Source organism: Bos indicus x Bos taurus, chromosome 22 (genome assembly GCF_003369695.1).
Source record: "Bos indicus x Bos taurus breed Angus x Brahman F1 hybrid chromosome 22, Bos_hybrid_MaternalHap_v2.0, whole genome shotgun sequence".
NCBI lineage: Eukaryota > Metazoa > Chordata > Mammalia > Artiodactyla > Bovidae > Bos > Bos indicus x Bos taurus.
Window position 1 is genome coordinate 10,917,714 of NC_040097.1, and position 20,014 is coordinate 10,937,727.

General features: G+C 56.5%; 1 protein-coding gene across 11 annotated transcripts in view; it reads right to left on the minus strand.

The window, feature by feature from the left end:
* Positions 1-20,014, minus strand: part of CACNA2D2 (calcium voltage-gated channel auxiliary subunit alpha2delta 2) — a 140,428-nt gene that overhangs the window by 110,674 nt on the left and 9,740 nt on the right. For all 11 annotated transcript variants that reach the window (XM_027523733.1, XM_027523732.1, XM_027523740.1 and 8 more), the window contains exon 2: positions 3,773-3,854. In XM_027523733.1, coding sequence (XP_027379534.1) covers positions 3,773-3,854 — 82 coding nt within the window. The remainder of the gene's footprint in view (positions 1-3,772; positions 3,855-20,014) is intronic.

Below are 20,014 nucleotides of genomic sequence, written 5' to 3' on the forward strand. Positions count from 1 at the left end.
CCACACCTTGGTTTCCCTGCAAGTGACTAGCAGCATACAGTTGGGCTAAGGCCATCATGGGGGCTGAAGCAGAGAGGGGCGTGAGCAGGGCTGAAAGCCATTTCTGCCCTAATGGGACCCGTGTGGGGGTTGACAGGACTGAGAAAGGCTCCCATAGGTCCAGACTTGGCCTATGGTCCCCAGACATGGCAATCCCAGGTCTCTGCTGCCATACCAGCTCCAGCCAGACAGCCTTTCCTCACCCCGACACCCACCCCAGACAGAGCATCTTCTCACTGCCTTCTGCAGAGACCCTCCATGCAGATGTCTTACCCGAGTCAGGAATCCATCCCAGGGTGGGTGCACCCGATGAACCACTGGTTCTTCCCCACGTCTGACTACAGTCTGTCCTGCTTTGCTTTCCCCCCAGAGTTGTTCCCTTTCTACCCTGGACATTCAGGCAGAGGGGGATGGGTCCCTGGCTGTACCCATCAGATTGACCTGGGCTTCAAAATGGGGAGACAGACCATCTCCATGTGGTCCGCTATGCACCCCCAGGCACCTGATGAATTATTCATCCTGATCAGCCTCATTATGAAAATGAGCTCAGAGCCCCAGCATATGTGCTTTCTGCTATCCCTCCCCCAACAGGATGACAATATAGTGCTGATAGGGGAGAGTAGAGAAGGAGCTCAGGAGACTGCACTCAGCCTCTAGCGGCCCTGGAGGGGGCGGACTGCAGTAGTATCCACACTTCCGTGGCCTGTTCACAGAAGGTGTAAGCCAGGGCTGGGAGGTGGGGCTGGGTTTTCCCAGTGGGGCATGGCTCAGGAGCCCCAGGCTACAGTGGGAGCTCCTACAATGCGCTGGCCCTCAGGCTCAGTAAGGTGAAGAAATGGGAGAGGGTCTTTGCAGACACCCACCACATTCCACCAAGCTTTGCCATGGTGTCCAACCTATAAATGGGCCACAGTCTGTACCCAGCCACGCCCTTGTGGGGTTGTTCTTAGGTGAGGAGGAGGAAAGTGCCAAGACAAGGCTCCTAAATGCCACTGTCTGCAGTTTCTAGACACTTGCAGCTGCCAGCTCTGTGGCACCCAGCTCCTGGGGGTGGGGCTGCCTCCAGGACTGGGGCTGGTGGAGAGGGCAGCCAAGTTGGAGAAGAAAGTCAAGGATCACCCCAATGGCAAGGTGTTTGGGGGTGGCTCAGGGAGGCAGGGAGCGGGGTGGCCTCAATGGGGATGGAAGCCATAGGCTTGGCAGAGGTGGCACCAGGGCCCACAGAGCATCATGGCTGGGTCAGGGCTTCAGTGCGAGCATCCTCCCGACCCTCTGAGCCAGGCATGGACCGGGCACACGGGCCCTCTTGTGTCCACTTGAAGGAGAGCCGTGGTGGCTTAGTCAGGGCTGTGGGTGGGTTGTGGGGGTGGTGGTGGTGGGGACTGGTTGGCTCCTCCAGCTTTCATAGGGCTGTCTTTTTCTTCTAGAACTCTTCACCTGCTCCCCTACTGCCCACCTCACAAGAGTGTCCTGTGCCAAGAAGGAGCCCCAGAGCTGTCAGCAGGAAATAAGAGGCTGAGGAAGCAGGTGAGAGAAGACTGGAGCAGGACAGAGAGCCACTGGAGAGCTGGCAGGCGCCGACAGGCAGAGGCTTGCCAGAAGGAGCCTGGAACACCAGGTCAGCACTTCTCTGCTTGGCCACAGCCTCACCGAGCCTGGCCCAGCTCCCTTCTTTCCTGGCTCACCCTGCCCACCCCAAAAAGGGAGCCCTAGCTAGAGAGGAAGCAGCACCCTGGAACAAGGGTCAGGAGCCTGGCATTTGAGCCCCAATTCTGCCATACCCCACTGTGTGACCCCGAGGAAGGTGGGGGTGGGGGAAGATGTGCTCACTGTTGAGTGTGTGGAATCATTCGACTCCTGGCAGAAAGGAAGGGGGAACAACACATCCTGGGAATGACAATGATCCGTGAGGAATATTCAAATCTGGTTTCTAGAAAAGGAGCGTATCTGTGTCAGCCTGTCCACTCCCATTCTCACCACCTCATTCCAGCGAGACCTCCCAGCCACAACATGGACCAAGAATGAGGATCAGAGCCGGTCTAGGACCTGCCCAGGAGCAGACAGTGGGTTCGCTGAGCAGGACTCCATCTCTGGTCCGCACCATCCAGGAAGCTCAATGGTTCAGATGTCTCCAGCCTGAAACATGTACACTATTTCCCCAACAGCAAACTTTTATGGTCTGAGCTGCCCGTGACTATAAAATAAACAATATCCTTGGCTGAGGATTGAAAGCAAGATTTCTTGGCTGGAAGCGCATGGTTCACTCCTTATGTGGGGTACATCTTATGTTCTGATACGAAGCTTGGGAAGGCACACGACATACATTCCAGGGAACTCTCGTGTCTTCATTAACCTAAACAGCTGCACGTGGCAGTGCCCACTGAGAACCAAGTAAGCGCTGGGTGCTATTCCTGAGCAGAAATTGACTTCTGTTCCAGAACAGCTTTTCCTACCGTGCCTTCTCTGGAAAGCTCTGCCGGCCCCCAAGCATGGCTGAGTCACTGAGAGTTCACAGGAAAAGAGAAGGACAGGGGTTACAGCAATTCCAGCCCAGCCACCAGGGAAGGGGGTGCTCAAGAGAGGCTGGACCACCAGGGCTTGGGGGAAGGACACTTGGCAAGCTCATGGCTTAGGTCTCCAGACTCAGACTCCCCCTCCCAACTACGTTACCACCTAGACAGCCATCCCTGATCAGCCCCATCCTATGCCAGAGGTCCCACATCTGCAGCCGACATCAACACACCCATGTCCACTCCCACTTCCTGGGTACCGGCTACAAGCTGAGCACGGTGCAAGAGACAACACCCCTCAGACGCTCCCTCTGCTAACCTGGGCCTGATCGAGAGGGACACAGGAACACAATGGAGTATCTCATCACTGAGCCCAGGGCCTGGACCCTTGGCTGAATCCCCCAGTGATAATTCCACTTAATCTGCTGTTCCTAAGCCAACCATTGGCAGGAGATACCCATTAATCTCCTGTTCAGTTCTGGTCACACTTCCTGGCCCAGGCAGCCAGCAAAGAACTCCTCAAGTCCAGCACATAGCTGGGAGCCCCACCCCGACCACTTCAAGAGCTCAGGTCTTTGAGACTCTGCATTTCCACATAAAGAGCGACAGCTCTGGAGCCCGTGGCCTGACAGCAACACATTTTGCAGCCTTCTGGGGGTGACGGATGGCCTGCTCTTCACATCACTATTTCAAACATTAACATAATCTCCCAGGATGAATGTGGTTGCTCGCGCCTAATCAATCACCCGCCCGCCCCTTGATCCCTCATCTCACCAAGCGCGCTTGCCACTCACCTCCTGCTGCATGCAGCGCCCTGAGCGGGCAGCACCACTCTCCGGGGCGGTTCGGCCTGGCCTCCCCACACGTTGCAAGGACAGTGCCTCTGGCTTCCGTGCACAACTACGTTCCACTGGAGCCGCCAGGGCCTGGACTCCCACCCCATATGCGCCCTCAAACACAGACCTCCTCTCCTGAAAAGCCCGACACCTCCCCATCAGAGCTGACCAGGTACCACTGCAACACGGTGACCTGGGGAAGAGCAGATCAAGACCCGAAGGCGTCCATGTTTCTGTTTCCCCACCTGCCCCGAGAGGTCCCACATGTCCCATCACAGCGGGTCCTCAGCTGCGCCACGCCTTCCTCACTCCTTATTTCTGAAGCCCTTCCCCCATTCACAGCTGGAAGAGGGTCCCTAAAGGGAGAGCCAGTGGCACCGGGCTTACCTCGCGGAGCTGCTGAACGCCCCCAAAGATTCGCATCACACCATCAATCTCCTGCTCCAGGCGCCGGGCCCAGTGCTGCATCCTGTGTGCAGAGAGGAGAGAAGTGTCAGGAGGACCCGCCTGCAGCTCGAGCAGCCCCGCCCCGGCCACCTGGAGGTGACCCACAGCAGCCGCCCCTTCAGAACCCGGTTTTCACTAGAGAAGAAACAGGCTGGGAATGACTCTCTTTCCCTTTGAAGTCTGGACCTGGTGGCCCAGGCTCTCCTCACATACTGTCGGATGGCCAGGGAGGGGAGCAGATTAGAGTTTAAATGCAACTCAGGGAGTCCAGTGGCTCTGAGAAGCCTGCAGCGAGACTTTTTCACTGTGAAGAGGCAGCCCTTGATGCTGCTGCTCTGAACCTGGGGACTCAGGACACCAGGGAGGAGGGGACGTGGGTGAGCCTGATGTCTGCTGCATCTCAGAGCCTCCTGCCCCCAAGGCTGGGTGGCACTGGGGCAAGGGGAGGGCAGGTGAGTGAGAGTTGCTGCGTAACTTGGGGCAGCTCCCTGCCCCTCGGGGCCTCCTCTAAACAGTGGACGTGGATGACTTCCTCGCCCTTCCAGCAAACTAGTAAACAGAGGTTCATCGCTGGATGCCCCGCATGAACCATCCACCCGCAAGTCCAGTTCAGACCAGCCCGTCCCTTTCTGGGTACCTGGAGAGCCCCACGAGCCCTCCACCTGAGCCGCCAGCCTGAGCAGGTCTCCTTTGCACTGGTGCCACCCGAGGTTGTTTTAATCCACCTGGGTCTCACTGTCTTCCTCCAGGATAATTTGGGGCCACCTTGTAGGGTATGAGAAGCACACACGAGAACTGGAGAGTCAAGGGTACTGCATGGGAATCTATGAGAGGACAGGATGGATAGGCAGTCACAAGACCCCATGTTCTCAGCCCACACTTATGAACTGGGATGGTAACTGGGGGAAGAGCTGGCCTGGAGGCTAACCTGTAACCCCGCTTCACGCAGTGCCAGATCAGGTGAGCAAAATCACACCAGCCCTGGCCAAGGGCTGCTGGCCGGAAAGACAGTTTTCATATGGTCGAAAGCGTTTTCTGCCGTGATCAAGGTCTCCACCCTAATGCATCTGAAAGGCACCTCAACTTCCTGTCCCCACCAGACACAGAACACGGCCTTTCCAGGGAGGGCTCATAGGAGAATTCTCACAAAGACTGAAATATGCCCATGGGTTAAGCACATCCCAGGAGGCCAGGTAAGGGTGGGGGAAAAGCCAGTCCCCCACCTCTGCAGGGGTACCCCAGGAGCCATGTGATCCAGGAGATTGAGCCTGGCCCCAATCCTGCCCTGGTCCTGTAGCCTCCCCTACCTCTGCCAGTGCTGCTCGGGGCCAGGGCTCTTACAGCTCTCTGGGTCAGAGGAGCTTGACTCTCTACTCCAGCCCCCTGCCCCACATCCCTGTGGCTGGGGGCTGGGCCCTTGCCATTGTGTGTGCCCGGGTCGGTTGGCATGGGAACTCAGATCAGGAGGCGGGCGGATCACTAATTGCAATTTGCCAAGCTGAATGTCAGGACTGTGATGGAAAAAAAAAAAAAAAAATCAACATCAAAAGAAAGAGGTATTAGCTTTAGCTTGTTGCTGGTTTAAGCCACAGCCTGATGCCCACCTCTGCGCCCCACTGCAGGGAAAAAGTGAACACTGAGCGCTGGGGGAGGCCAGGCTGCAGGCCCGGCTACGAAGGGTGATCAGGTCTTAACCACCAGCTGGGGGAGGGCAAAGCGAGCAGAGAATGGACAGCCTGCCTGGCCTCTGGCTCCTGTCCACCAGACACTGATGGCTTGGCCCTGGCTGAGGATGGACAGTGTGGCAGGTGGCTGTTTTATGCTCCTGAGACAGAGCCCGGGGTGGGGGGCTGGCTAATGTCGAGATGGGCTGCCGCACAGTCCTGTGTCCAGCTAGGCAGGTGGCACATGAATGGCTGAGGTCAAGGAACTGATCTCCAAGGGAACTGTTAGCTCTGCCCTGGGCCTGACCCTGACCTCAGCCACTCCCTGGTCTAGGGGACAGAATGCCGATCACCATATTCCTGAGACAGGTACAAGGGCTCCCGTGATGTACAAGGTGTGGGGCCAGCATGTCAATTTTCACAGAGAAGCAAATCCCCACTTACCATCCCACTTTACAGATAAGTAAACTGAGGCTCAGAGGCTTTAAAAGTGACCAACCCAAGGTCATCCACCCAGGAAGTGGTGAACTTGACCCAGGGGTGTGCTGGAGTTAGCAACAGCCGATAGTATGCAACTCCTCCCAACTCTGCATTCAGCGTCCTCACCTCGGGAGCTTGAAATCGTCGTAGTGGAAATTCTCATAGCCCAGAAATCTGCAAATGCTGCCAATCTCAGTTTTTTTTCCCCCAGAGAGTGAACTGTCAACATTTACCAACACAGCACTGATATGACCCCAGGCTGTTGACTCTTTTCTAGTGTATCTATAGGTCTTTGGTGCTAGAATTTCACAGGTAAGTAAAGAAAAATTAGTTGAAAGAGCAGACATGGATGCCGAGTTTTTATTTTGCTCAGACAACACATTGCTATTGTTACCATTATTATAATCACCATCATTTCATCAAAAAAGGCTACTGCAACACAAAAAAAATGTTTAAAGAACTAAATCTCAGAATAAAGTCCAATTCTTCCCAAGACACATCCATATCCACATCCACTCTCCCTCTCCCCGCCCCGCCCAACACACGTCTTCCCACCCTCCACCACCCCCCACCCCCAGCTGAGCAGCTCTAGACCCTGCTAGGGGCCCACAGGGACGGGCCTACCCACACCACATCAGAACACGCACACCCTCCTGGGGTCTAGGGCTGGCTCTAGCCCTTGGTTTGGCACAGTGGGTCTGCTGGGTAGACCCCAGCTGCACTGCCCATCATCACGATACCATGGAAATCAAGATATTCTGATTTGTTACCTAAACCAAACCCAACTAGGAAGGCAACACATGTCCAAGAGTTTAAAAGAAAGTGACAGATCATTGATTTCATCATCACAGAGATGTGATTTGGGGGCTCCAGGGTTTGGCTGGTGCCCCAGTGCTGGCTCCAAGGGTAACACATGGGACCAAGGAGGCCAGGAGTCAACCATGTACCTGCAGTGTTCCTGCCCAGAGGCCAGAGAAATCACCCTGGCCAGCCCAGTCACACTCCAGCAGAAGGGCATGGGGACTTTGGAAGGATGGGGGAGACATTAGGACCCACGGCTCCACTGGGTCAAAGGCAAACTGACCAAATCCTGCCTGGGGTCCCAACAATCTGGACCCAAGTGCCCGGATATGCCACCGCCTCCCGGGCCAGACAGTGTGGCCCATGGGTCACCCTCCCAACACGACAGATCCACCTGCTGGCTCCTCATATCCCTGTGATTTTCCATGCTCTTCACTGAGATGACACTGCTCATTGCCAAGTGTCTCCAAGTGCCAAATTAGCACAACAGTGAGGAGAGAGAGCATCTGGGAGGAGGCACGTGCAGCCAGGGACTGCAGCCGGCAGGATGCCTGGGGTGGGTACGAGAGGCTGGGGACAGCCTCACACCACTGTGTCCCCCGATGTGCCCGAACCTAGTGGGGTAGAGGCACTGAGCCCCCATTTCACAAACAAGAAAACTGAGGCCCCTGGCAAGGAGCTATCTTCTACAGAGAGAAGCCAGGCCCACCCGTCCTCCTGGGTCCATCAGCTCTATGACCCCACCTGCCCAAGGACTGTGTAGCCTCTGGGAGGCCTCAGGGAGAGGCTACCTCTGCAAGCTGTCTGTGTGAATGTGGAAAGTTCTTGCCCCTGGGAACCTCAGCTTTCTGATCTGTAAACAGGGACAGTAATGATTAGCTGAATAACTTTCAGGGCCAAATCCACAGGGCAACTTTGATGAGCAGTATTATTATTTGGCAGTCCCCTGGGGGCTAGAAGCTTATCAAATTCAGACTCCCTCTCCCCCACCCAGTGTTTAGGAAATCTTCCCTGCTTGCCTGCTTGTGGGGAAGGGGCATGGAGGTAGGGTGCTAGAAATACGGTTTCCCTAATAGCTCCTGCAATCCCCTGCTCCCCAGACTAAGAGAGGCAGGGAGCAGGCACAGGGCCAAGATGTGTGTGTCCGAGGGCTAGAGGGCTGAGGGCAAGCCCAGCAGGAAGAAGACAACATTAGGTGCTGTGGTGCTCTCTGGGTCTCAGTCTCCAAGGCATGTTTCAGAACCAAGAGGAGTACGTGAGGCAAGAGGAGGTGTCATCATCAAGCAGGGGAGCAAAATCATCCATGTGTGGGGTGAGGAACGGAGGCTGAGGGCCCCTTTAGCAGACAGAACCATCGAGACCCCAGCTAGAAGGCTGGGGAGGCCCAGGTCAAACTACAGAGCACCTGGGGTGAGGGCGTATAGCCCTGAGGCTGGCTGCACAGGCTTGTCCAGAGGGAGAAGAGGGAGGGGAGTGGAGGGGAGGGGTGGGGGCGGGAGGGGAGGGACGGGAGGAGGAAGAGGAGAAGGAGTGAAGAGGGAAGAGGGGAAGAGCCTGCGTGCAGATGCAGCAGCACAGTTTAAACTGTTGCCAGTTGTTAATTTTATACGTGAAGTTGTTGATCAGAATGTGATTTAATTGTACAGTATAATCCAGGCTTTTGGAATAAATTATGCAGAAAACTCATCTATAATTAAACAAATCAAAAAACCAGAGACAGGTGACACTGCAGGTTCACCCTCAGAGGGCACTGCTAGGTGTGGGCGGCTGGACCCTGCAGAGGGACTAGAGGGAAGGGGGAGGGCTCCGTTCAAGAGCAGACAGGGGAAGGCCTGGGAGAGGCTAAGGCCCACCAGGGCTGAGGGTTTCCGGGCCCCCAACTACCTCTGCAGGCCTTTTCACCACTCCCAAGGAGGCATTTTTTGCCACCAAAGTGCCTCCACCAGGCAGGCTGCCTGGATAAACCCCATCCACTGGGGGCCTAAGAGCAGTCTACAGCCTTCCCTGCTCAGCTCAAGCAGGGCAGTCATCGTGGAGCAGGAGATGCTGAGGGTAGAAGAACAGGTGAGGCTGGAGGAGTGGAGGGCAGGGCTGGGCTCAGGCAGTGAGGAGTGTGGGGGAGGCCACTTGCTGTCGAGGGTACGTGAACCAAATTTGGCCGTGGTGGGGGCCCACAGGTCTCCTGCTTCTCTCGTGACAGACTGGCCAATTATTCTCTTAGTTCTGGGGGAGGCGATGATTTAAATTAAAGTGCTATTTAATTATTCTATTTCAGCTGGCCTGCCACCTCCCACCTTGGTGCCTTCGCAGTGTTCTGAAGGGGAAAGAAAACGTAGGGCAGGAGCTGGGTGGTGGTCTGGGAGAGACAGAGGGAGAGATGGGAGGGATAGAGACATGAAAAGAGCCCAGAAGACCTGGTCCAGAGGGCCTGGGTATCATGTTTACCCTGTCGCAGGGGAAGATGACTTGTAAGGAGGCAAGGAGGCCATTCCCCATTCCAGCCACGAAAGGCCACCCCGAGCTCAGAGAGCAGTAGTGGCCCCTGCTGAAAGAGGGCTTGGGATGTGGCCAGCCCCTCCGCTAGGCCACAGCCCTGCTGCCAACAGCAGGAAGCTCCAGAGTGCACCCCAGACTGTGGCACCTCCAGAGCCACTTCCCCCAAGGAGTCCTCCCTGACCACTCAGTGGATATCCCTCTCTACCTAGACTGAGTGCCCAGATTCAGCCCTGGCTCTTCCATGACCTTGGACCAGATATGCCCTCTTAGGCCTCAGTTTTCCCATCTGGAAAATGGAGATAAAGCTCACCACTTGTCCACCTCCCAGGACCCAAAACAAGCAGGAGGGGACTGGTGCCCCACGGAAGGGATGCTAACCATGATGACTGCCCCAACACACATGTGCACAGACTCATCTGGGCAGCAGGGCTGTCCTCCCCTCAGTCCAGTCCCCCTCCTCAGACCCGCTCTCATAAAGTGTGGGATGGCTGTGTCTCCTCCTTGGACTGGGCTTCTGGGTGGGCCACAGCCCCCTCCTGCACTACCTAAGAGACCTCGTCTGACACAGGGGAGACTCCCAGGAAAAGGCAGGGCCTCTACGATCAGAGCGTCCTTGCTTATCCGCTCAGGAGAGAAGACTCTTGGGCCTCAACATCTTTTGGGGCTCAAAGCCCAGAGTAGGGCCCCTGATCTTGATTGGATCACAGCCTCCGAAAAACAAAGAGCAAGTGTAGCCAAGGTCATTCACTCTCAAGAGGCCAAGTGGTCAAATCACTCCAAGCCATTGAGGCCAGAGTGCTTGGAGGTGTGTAGACCAGTCAGCGCCGGCCTGGCACTGCACCAACCATGGTGGGGTGGGGCTGCAATGGAGCCTGGGGAGATGGAAGCATGCCGGTTCAGCCAAGTCACATGGAATAAGGCTCCCTGGTTAGCCATCCACCTCTTCACAAGCAGGTAAGCTGAGATGCAGACTCAAAGGGACAGGCTCATCTTCAACAGATTTGATTCAGCTTAAAGGACTCCTAAGAAAAAAAACCCTGGAGGCTCAGATAGTAAAGCGTCTGCCTATAATGCGGAAGACCCAGGTTCAATCCCTGGGTCGGGAAGATCCCCTAGAGAAGGAAATGGCAACCCACTCCAGTACTCTTGCCTGGAAAATCCCATGGACAGAGAAGCGTGGTAGGCTACAGTCTATGGGGTCGCAAAGAGTTGGACATGACTGAGCGACTTCACTTTAAGGGACTCCTAAGTGTGAGTAACATGGGGCCCCAGGAGCACTGTCTCCACCCCCACCTACCCATCCCATGCACACAGAGAGGAAGGCAGCAGCCCACTTATCACAAGGGATCGTCAGAGATTCCCTGGTGCCGGGGAGGGGCTGGTGCTGCTGAAGCTCAAATTAGTCCAAATCCATCGGTCTCGACTATGTGTGTCTTGGGACCCTGCCCAAATACTGCTCCTTAATGAGGTTATTAATTACGGGCTGTCCCTTCCCTTTCTTCATCGGGGAGAAAGCCTTCCTTCCAGTCGGCTCTTGGCTGGGAGGCTGCAAGCCTGTGCCTCCCCACTTAGACTACCGGTGAACAGTCGTTCACTTTAATTAGGGCGTCAGGTCCAGCCCAGTATTTACTCCTAATAGCCTGATGGGGGGAGGGGAGAAGGCCTGGAAGCAGGGAGCCGCAATCACCCAGGGCTGGCAGAGCCGGGCAGTCCACTTGGCTCAGAGAGGGATGGACAGTGTTCCAGGCTCACACAGTAAGAGGCCACAGCATTCTGCCTCACTCCCCGCCATCAGGGCCGGACTGAGGACCCACAGGGGCTCCTGCAGCCAGGGAGGACCTCGAGGAGTGGGACAAGCCAGCAACAGACAGGCTGAGAAGGAGGTTTCCCAGGGGAGATTAGGAAGCCAGCATGGAAGGCCCACCTGAGCCTGACTTGTCTCTCTCTGATGTGGTTAGTTGTGTGACCTTGGCGACATCCTTTCCCTTGTCTGGGCCTCAGTTAACTCATCTAGAAAGTGAACTGGAGCAACACAGTATTATGTCAATACTGTCACACCCAGAACCGCAGGGCTCCTGAGCAGCCCTTCAGCGGGGCCCTCCTCTCCAGGCCTGGCCTGGGGCAGTGGGAGCAGTCCCTGCAGAACTAGGAGAGGGCCTAGTGGAGGCACTAGAGAGCCAGGGAGACGAAGAAGGTGCACAGAAGGAAGCGGGCCATTGGTCTGCAGGACTGCGGATGACTGAGGCCCAGACCCAGGCTGTGGACTCGGCCAGGGCAGGCAGTGGCTCCCAGGCTGAATCTCCTTCGGCCCCTGCCGTGTGCCAGGTCCCGTTCTGTGGTCCACACCCGGCTCTGTGGTTTGGACTCTCCAGGTCTCAGTTTCCCTCTCTGCCCCAGGAGGGATGGCCTGGGGTCTCCAGAGGCCACTCGGGGGTTTGTTTCCAAGGGGTTGAGTGAGGCCTCATGCCCGGCTCATCGGGCCTGAATTACCTTCACAGCAGTTAGATCATCATCCCTGGTCCTCAGAGGGGAAAACTGAGGTACAGAGCAACTGCATGAGGCGCCCAAGGCCACACGGCTGATGAGCACACAGTTCTGCCCAGCTGCAGCATGGCCGGTCCACCTGGATGCCTAATGGGCCTCTCAAACTGAATGGGTCCAAAACCCAGGCCCTTCCCCTCCCTCTGAACCCTCTTCTCCCTCTCTCCACACCTCCGGATGTCAGCTCTTTAGTTCAGGCCAGAAGCCTCAGGGTGACCTGGAACCTGCTTTCTCTCATGCCCATATCCCATCTCAGCAAGTGCCGTGGGCTCCACCTTCACAACCCGCCCACCACCCTCCACCTCCCCAACCCCCCGCCTGCCTGGGCCATGGTCATCTCTTTCCAGGACAAGTGATGGAATCACCAGTTCACTGGTCTTCAGCCTCTGCCCTTTGGAACCCCCGCTTCCCGCCGCGCCGCCCCCTAAGGCTGTTCACCTCCACACTCAGCCAGAGTGTCCTGCTGGAACAGTGCGCCTCCTCAGTCAACACCCAAAGCCCATCCAGGGGCCGAACTCACAATGGCCTCTCTGACCTCACTTCTCAGGCCACACTGGCCTCCTCACTGTGGCTTGAATACACTCTTGTAGTCCCTGCCCAGCCTTTGCACACGCTATTCCCTTGGCCTGGATCAGCCTCTTCTCAGAAGTCCTCAAGGCTCCCCTCTCGCCTCGTTCGGGGAAGTCCACTGTGCCCCCTCCTCCCATTTTAAGTGGTACCCTCCCAGCAGCCACCGATCTCCGTGCCCTCCAGGGGTTATTGTTTTAGCTAAAATTCCCTCAGACCTCCTCTTCTTTACTGCCCCCACTGCGCTGGGCTGGGAGCCCTGAGGGAGGAGGCCCCAGGTCTCCAGCCTGGAGGAACAGGCCCTTGGCCGAGCAAGCGCACCTCCCCAGCCGGCTCCAAGCCCCACACCGTCCTGCCCAGCCCGCACACGATGGCCACAGGAGCGGGCAGGTGGGGTGCGCAGTGCAGCCCTGCAGGAGGGCTAGAAGCGCAGCGGCTGCCCCAGGGACAGCCCAGGAGGCCCTCCCTTTCCCCAGCTCCTCTCCGTATGAATTATTAAAGCTCATTTATGATGGGCCTGCCCAGGCCTGTGGCTTCTGTGCATAATTCATGGCTCTCCCAGAAAGGCTGGGTGCTGGCGCAGCCACTTCTTCCAGGAAGCAAGCAACGTGCGGGCAGATCTGGGGCTGTCCTCACTCATCCCTGTCACCATGTCCGGATCTCGGGCAGCCCAGGACCTCGGCCCTCCACCCACTCTCCTCCACCTGGGATTCTGGCTCCCAGGGCTGAAGTCCACAAATTTTGTGCAGACTCACCCATCCCCGTCTCTGTGCCTCGGTTTCCATCTGTGGGCTGAAGGAGTCGCTGGTTTTCAAACCGCAGGGACTGCAGTTATCACCCGCCTCCACTCCCCTGGGGAGGCCCATGGGCTCCCAAGGTACCAACACTTGGGGTCACTGTCTGTGAATTTCCCAGCAATCTAGAGCTGGGATGTAGCACTGAACAACGGGAGCTCACAAACTAGCTAAGGGCACTCTAGACCAAAACAGAAAGTCCAGGCCAGGGATGTGGGGTATGGACAGTCACTTGGCCCAGGATCCACCGTCTGCTCCTCAGGCCTGGAGCCACCTGCCCCACTCACTGACACGGATCGTGGGCATTTGGGGGTCTGCAGCGCCTCCTTCTCTCCCCAGCATGTTCCCCCAGGTAGTCGGGTACAAGACAAAAGAGACCAGACCCATTTAACAACCTAGCAAACTGAGGTTCAGTGAGGCTGGCTCTTGGAGCCAGGGCTGGTATACTGACACCGCCAGGTGCAGTGATGGAAGAGCCGCACCCAAGCTTGTTCTCGTGAGGTGGCCAGCAGTGTTGAGGTGCCTGTGGTGGTCACCAGGAGAGTAGGGGGGAACCTGGGAGCTCCAGATGCCTGCTCCTGCCCCACGCCAGTAGCCGAAGCCTGATTGGAGGTGCAAGAGAGGCTCTGTCCACGTGTCATCAACCACTCCAGTTGGATTCTGTGATTCACACATCCCATCTCCCCTCACGTACCTCCTCCCCACCCTCCAGCATGAGTCAAATCCTCTCTGAGCCACAAATAGCCGTCTTCCATTTATGTCCTGGCTATGGCCTCCTGCCTCGAGGAGGACAGAAACCCCTCTCACAGTCTTCTATTCCTTCTCAGGGAAGAAATCCCACGCCCCACCCCATGGAAGCTGGCAAGGCCCCATAGGACACACAGGTGCAAAAGAGAGGTGGAGCCAAGACCAGAAAAGAACTTAACCCATCACGGCCAGCGTTGTTGTCTGGTTTTGTACCTCCTCTACCTGGCCAAGTCACCTCTGGTGGGAAGTCTTCCTGGATTTCTCTCCACCCTGCTCTCAAACCCATAGTCCTTACTCCACTTTACTGACCCTTGCCTTAGGTAGGGGCTGCAGTCTGGTTCCCCTCACCAAGCTCCCTGAAGAACTTCGCTTGCAGGACAGCAAAGAAGAGTCTTCTGGAAATGCTTGGGGATACATTTCCCTGAACATCCTCCCATCACCAGATTGGTGCCCCCCCGCCCCCCCCCCCATCCACCTCTCTCTACAGTGGGGGAGAGGCTGGAAGGGAGGGCAAGAAAAAGGCTTCCCACTTCAGTAGGCAGAGCACTGAGGAAAGGAACTGATGATGCAAAGCACCTGTTGTGTGCCGGGGCTCCTGTGTGAGCTCACTGAAGTCTCACAGCACCCCTGGCTAGGTGCGAACTGGTTCAAGCCCGCTTCATGGACAACGACCAAGGCCACACAGCTAGTCTGTGCTCAACCAGAATTTGAACCCTGCAAAGAGTGGCTCCAGAGCTCACGCTCTGTTCCTAGGTGATCCAGCTTTCTTAATCCCAAAGTGGGCTTCAACGGCCAAGATTTAGGAAATAGGGTGCCGCTAAGGGCCACTCCTCTTTTATGACCTTTTCCACCATAGAGAAGGGGTCCATTCCAAATCAGGGCCCTCACTGCCTCCCCAGGCAAGCCAAAGCTGGGCAATCAGAGAGTCCTTCCTTTTACCCCAACAAAGCCACCCTGCTGCAGGAATGATGTCTCAGCAGCGCACAGCCCTAGCTCCCTCCAATCCCTCCCATGACAGGGGAGATGCCCACTTCCTTTGCGATCTGCCCCTCCCTAGTGAGCTCCGGGCTCCTCAGTGCAAGCCAAGCTGCCTGTAAATCAAATGCAAGTGCTCGTTTGCCTTTTCTCTCCACACTCCACAGTGAATCCGTAAGCAATGTAAATTCCCTCTGCGAGACACAGCGAGTAGGGGCCTTGTGGTGCCACCCCAGCGGCCCCACCTCCTCCTGAGAAGTCCCAGGATGGTGGCCGCCCCAAAAGGAGCCACTGCCTGGTGAGTCTGTGTTGTCCTCAGAGCTGGCTTGACGAGTAGCAGGTGGTCCAACTCAGCAGGGCTTATCACAGACAAAATACTCTGGAGATGTTTCCAACCTTCTACAAATCCCTACTAGCTCCCTCACTCCCCATTTATTCATTCATTCATTCATGTATACAGTTACTAAGCCAAGCTCCAGGCTGGACACGGGGAAGGGACACAGTAGTGAGCAGGGCAGATGCAGGCTGGAACTTGGAATTCAACGAGAGAAGGCATCTGATCTGATCCAGACTCAGTACATGGAGGGAGGAGGAGTCCGGTGGGGGTGTGGACTGCACAGCAAGGGGTCTGACCCACCTAGGGCTCTGGCAGGTAAAGGCTGCGTTGCAGGGCAGCAGGGCAGTTCAGACAGAGGGTGCAGCACATGCTCAGAGGGTGAGCTCGGCATGGGATGATGCCCTATGAACACCACAGACCGACCACGGGCACCGAGCAGGCTGCTCGGACACTGATGCCTGCAGCACTCTGTCCTCAAGGACATGGTGAGCGAAGGATGGAGAGCTCTCGACAGTGGGGAGAGGAGCACAGTCAACGGATGGGAAACTAAGGGTTCAAAGAGCAGGGCTCTCCGCGTGGTCCTCGGCACCCAGCCTGGGAGGCTCAGCTCCTCCAGGCCCTCTCCAGAGGCACACATGCATATCCAGCTTTGACACCTCTCCATCTGGACCCCTAGTCCGCATCTCAAACTCAGCGTGTCCAATACCTGCTGGTCCCCTGGACTGACTTTTCCCAGGCCTCCTCCAGCTTACCTGGTGAAAACCGTCCTTCCAGCTGCTCAAGCCAATTGCCTGACATCTCCTGACACCCCTGTCCTTTCTCATACCCGGACCATCGGTATGTCTCACAACCACCACAGCCACCACCCTGGTGCTCCTCTGTTCACATCTCTCCCGGGGCGCCCAGTTCAAAGTCATGCTAATTTAATGGCCCAGCCTGTCCAGGTCCCTGTTGCCCTCTGACCTCCCCACCTCCCATCCTCCTCCTGCTCAACTACATCCCACCTCAGGGCCTTTGCACTGGCCATTCCTCTGCTTAGAACACTCTCCTCCTAGATACTCATGTGGCTCCCACTCTCCCATCCTTCCAGGTTTTCCTCATGTTTCAGTGAGGCCCACTCTGACCTGCCCCCTCTAGTTAATCCCTCTCCCAATTCATCCTGTCCCTTCTCCATGGTGTCTGTCACCTCCCAACACAGCATGTCCTCTGTCTACATCATCTCCCCAGACTGCTGTCTGCCTGTCCTCGTCAGTGCCTGGTGCACGGCAGATGCTCACGAGCGTGGAGAGAATGAATGAACGGCAGGTTATGGCGAGTGTCCGTGGAGGGAACAAATGTGCCCGCAGCGGGGGAGGCACCGTCTGGAAGAAGATGAACCGAGGAGGAGTCTCAGGTAGGACCAAACCCATAGGCTGTCCAACAGCCGTGTGGCCCCCTTGCACTGACTTGCGGTCACCTCTGCCCTGGCATTTGACCTGCTCTATGCTTACAATCATGGCTTCCCAGGTGGCTCAGTGGTAAAGAATCTGCCTGCCAATGCAGGAAGACCCGGGGTCAATCCCTGGTCAGGAAGATCCCCTGGATAAGGAAATGGCAACCTGTTCCAGTATTCTTGCCTGGGAAATCCCATGGACAGAGGAGCCTGGAGGGCTACAGCCCATGGGGTTGCACAGAGTCAGACACAACTGAGTGACTGAGTATGCATGCACGCGTGCTCACAATCATAAAATATAGAAAACAGGATCCCATTTTAGAGATTAGAAAACTGAGGAACGAAATGACTCACAGTCACATATGCGGCTCTCTTTATAGCCCCAGCTCCTGCCCTCCTCGACCCCCATCCCCTGGACCATGCTTTCCTGCAAGCAGCAGGCAGATAGTACAGTGAGGCCAACAAAGCCCACGGCTCCAGGTCCCTCTAGACGGCTCCGTGATGTCCCCACCCTTCTACGTTTTAGAGTAATGGCCTCCTGCATACGCCAGCAGTCTGGAAATCACCTGTGAAATATATTTCCCCCAGCGCTGGCTCGGAAACCATGTAAATCACTCGGCTTAATGGCCTCTGGGATTGTTCCCCGCCACCCCTCCCCAGCCACTCTGTGCCAGGGAATGTGGGGCCGCGGGGCACGAGGCAGGCAGAGCCCCGGTCATGGGCTCCTACAAGGCAGCACGCAGGGGTGCAGCAGCCTCAGGGAGCTCAGCAGCACGAGACGGATGGGGCCTGCCTGGAGCTTGCAGAACTGAGGCTGGATCCACATGGCCAAGCCTCTCCCCCATCCCTTGTCCTTGTTCCCCATCAGTGCTTGCTCTCAGAGAAAGATGGGTCCTGGTACTCTCCCTGGGGCCCCCAGAGCCCTGACTTGGGGTGGGGCGGGGGCACCCAAGGCCTCAGGAATGGCTGGGGACCCTGAGAGGACCTGTCAGACCTCCACCCCACCTCCCCCAGCCCGCCAGGGCCTGCGTCTCATCACCCCTCAGATGCTGCCTCGTGCACCACTCATGTGCGGTTATCGTTTTCCTGGCCTCACTTCCATTTCTTCCTCCCTGACGATCTCTCCCATGGACTGTGCGCAGACAGCTCAGGTTTGGGGAGGGGACTTAGGTGGGGCTGGGTCATCAGGAGGCAGGTCCTGAGACATGGGAGGGCCATGGAGCGGTCAGCAGTGCAGATGAGGCCCGAGAAAGTGTCAACACAGAGGGGCAGTCAGGAAGGGACAGGGCAGCCAGCTGAGGCAGCCGGGTGATCGCCCTGAAATCCCCCTGAAATGTGTGGCCGGAGGCTGCACGCTCTGGCCACTGGCCACATGTACAGAGACACCTGTGAACAGCTGGCTCCACGGGTACCAGGGCCAGGAGACTCCCCAGGACCAGTGCACCGGCCCCTACCCCCTTCCTCTGGAAGCCTCAGTTCTCCTTGCGGGCAGAGCAGGGCAGGGGGAGGGCTCCTGTGTTTACGTTCCTATTCTCTATGGCCATAGCTTTCTACCTTGGCTCATCTGGGGCAGTTCCGGAAAAATGCTGATGCCCAGGCCCTATCCCACCCAATTAAATAACACAGCCCATGGAGTCCTGGACCTCGCCTGCATCTCTCTCCCCCAGGAGGCAGTCCCCAAGCTGGGGCATCCGTTGTAAGAGAGCCCTTGCATGAGGTGGCCTCTGTCCTGTCACAACAAACCCAGGGCCACATGGGAGCCTGTCCTAGAACCTGTAAAAGCTGGTCCAGCTTAAAGAGACATAAGCAGCTTGACCTGTAGACACACCTGTGCTGACTCTCAGTTCAGCGAATATTTTGTGAGCACTTGATGTGTGCTAGCCTGAAGCTCTGGCCGACGACAGGTGGTCGTGACCCCCGCCCCCTCCAGGCATACAGCCTGGAAGGGGAAGCAGCAGGTCTATTGCAGGAAAAGAATAGGGGAGACTTCAGGGGCACCTAGGAAGCCCCTGAGCTGCCCAGGGAAGTCAGAGGAGGCTTCATGAAATAGCGACTGCCAGTCAAGTACTAGGAGACAGGCAGAGGCTGGCCAGACCACAGGTGGCGTCCTGCTTAGGGCTGGCAGGGCCCTGTGCAGCCCACCCAACCTCTCTCAGGCTTACTTCATGTTCAGTTCACAAGAAGTGCTTGTTAAACCTCTATGGAAGGAGATGGCTGCTGCCCTCGTGCTGTGCATCCTGAGGGCAGAGATCCCCCCCGGGCCTGTCACTACGCTGATCAGAAGCAGCCCCCTCGGCCATGGTCTTCCTAGCACCAGCTTAAAGGACAGGACAGAGGTGGGAGCTCTGCAGATGGGGTGGCAGGAGAGCGCCATCATCAGCTGCAGAAGAATGCATCACTCTAGAGGGTCCTGGGAATGCTGAAGACACTGAGGCTGGGAGGAGGAGGGTAAGCTCCCACAGTAAGCCGGAGAGGGCTAGGGTGGAGTAGGGAGAAACTGAGACAAGAAGGGCAGAGGGATGGGAGTGATGGAAGAGTGCAGGAGTGTGGGGTACCCTGAGGGTCCTGTGTTGGGGGCTCTCTGGAGGAGGCAGGCTGTAGAAGGACTGTGTGCAGCAGTGGCTAAGTGCCCAGACCCAAGTGCTGAGGTGTGAATCCTGCCTTCACCACTCACCATCTGTGTGATTTCAGTATCACTTGGCCTTGTTGAACCTCAATTTTTCTTGTCTGTGAAATGGGACTAAAAATGGATTGATTTCATTTGTTAGCATATGTGGAATACAGCACCTGGGGCTCAGATCACAGTGATTGATGATGTGGTTAAAATTACTTCCTTTACAAATGTTTCCTCAAACGTGAACACTCTCCCTTCCTCTCCCTTCCTTCTTCCTCTTGTCAGTCTTCTTGTCTGACCCTGAAACAGATCCTGCTTCCCCATGTTCTATCACTAACCCTCTTCTCGCTAACAAAACCCAAGTCTGCAAGAATCTCTGCCGCCTCCAGCCCCAAGGTGACCCCATCCTTAACTCAAGGGTAAATCCTGATTAGCTTGAGCCAATCACAATGTACCTTCCTGATTGTCAGTGATTGGTTTAGAGTGTACATGTGACCCAGTGCTAGCCAATGAGATGTGAGGGGAATTTGGCTAGGGGCTTCTGGTTTAGGTTTCCCAGCCTTCTTTTAAGAGGAACTCAGAGGAAACATCTCCTGTTTTACTCCTAATGTCTGGGACATGTGATGCCTGGAGCTGTGGCAGCCATCTTATTGCCATGAGGGAAGTTAGTCAAGGACAGACAGCCACACCAAAGTAAGACCAGCCAGGCAGAGTGCAGGTGAAGCCTTGGTCCT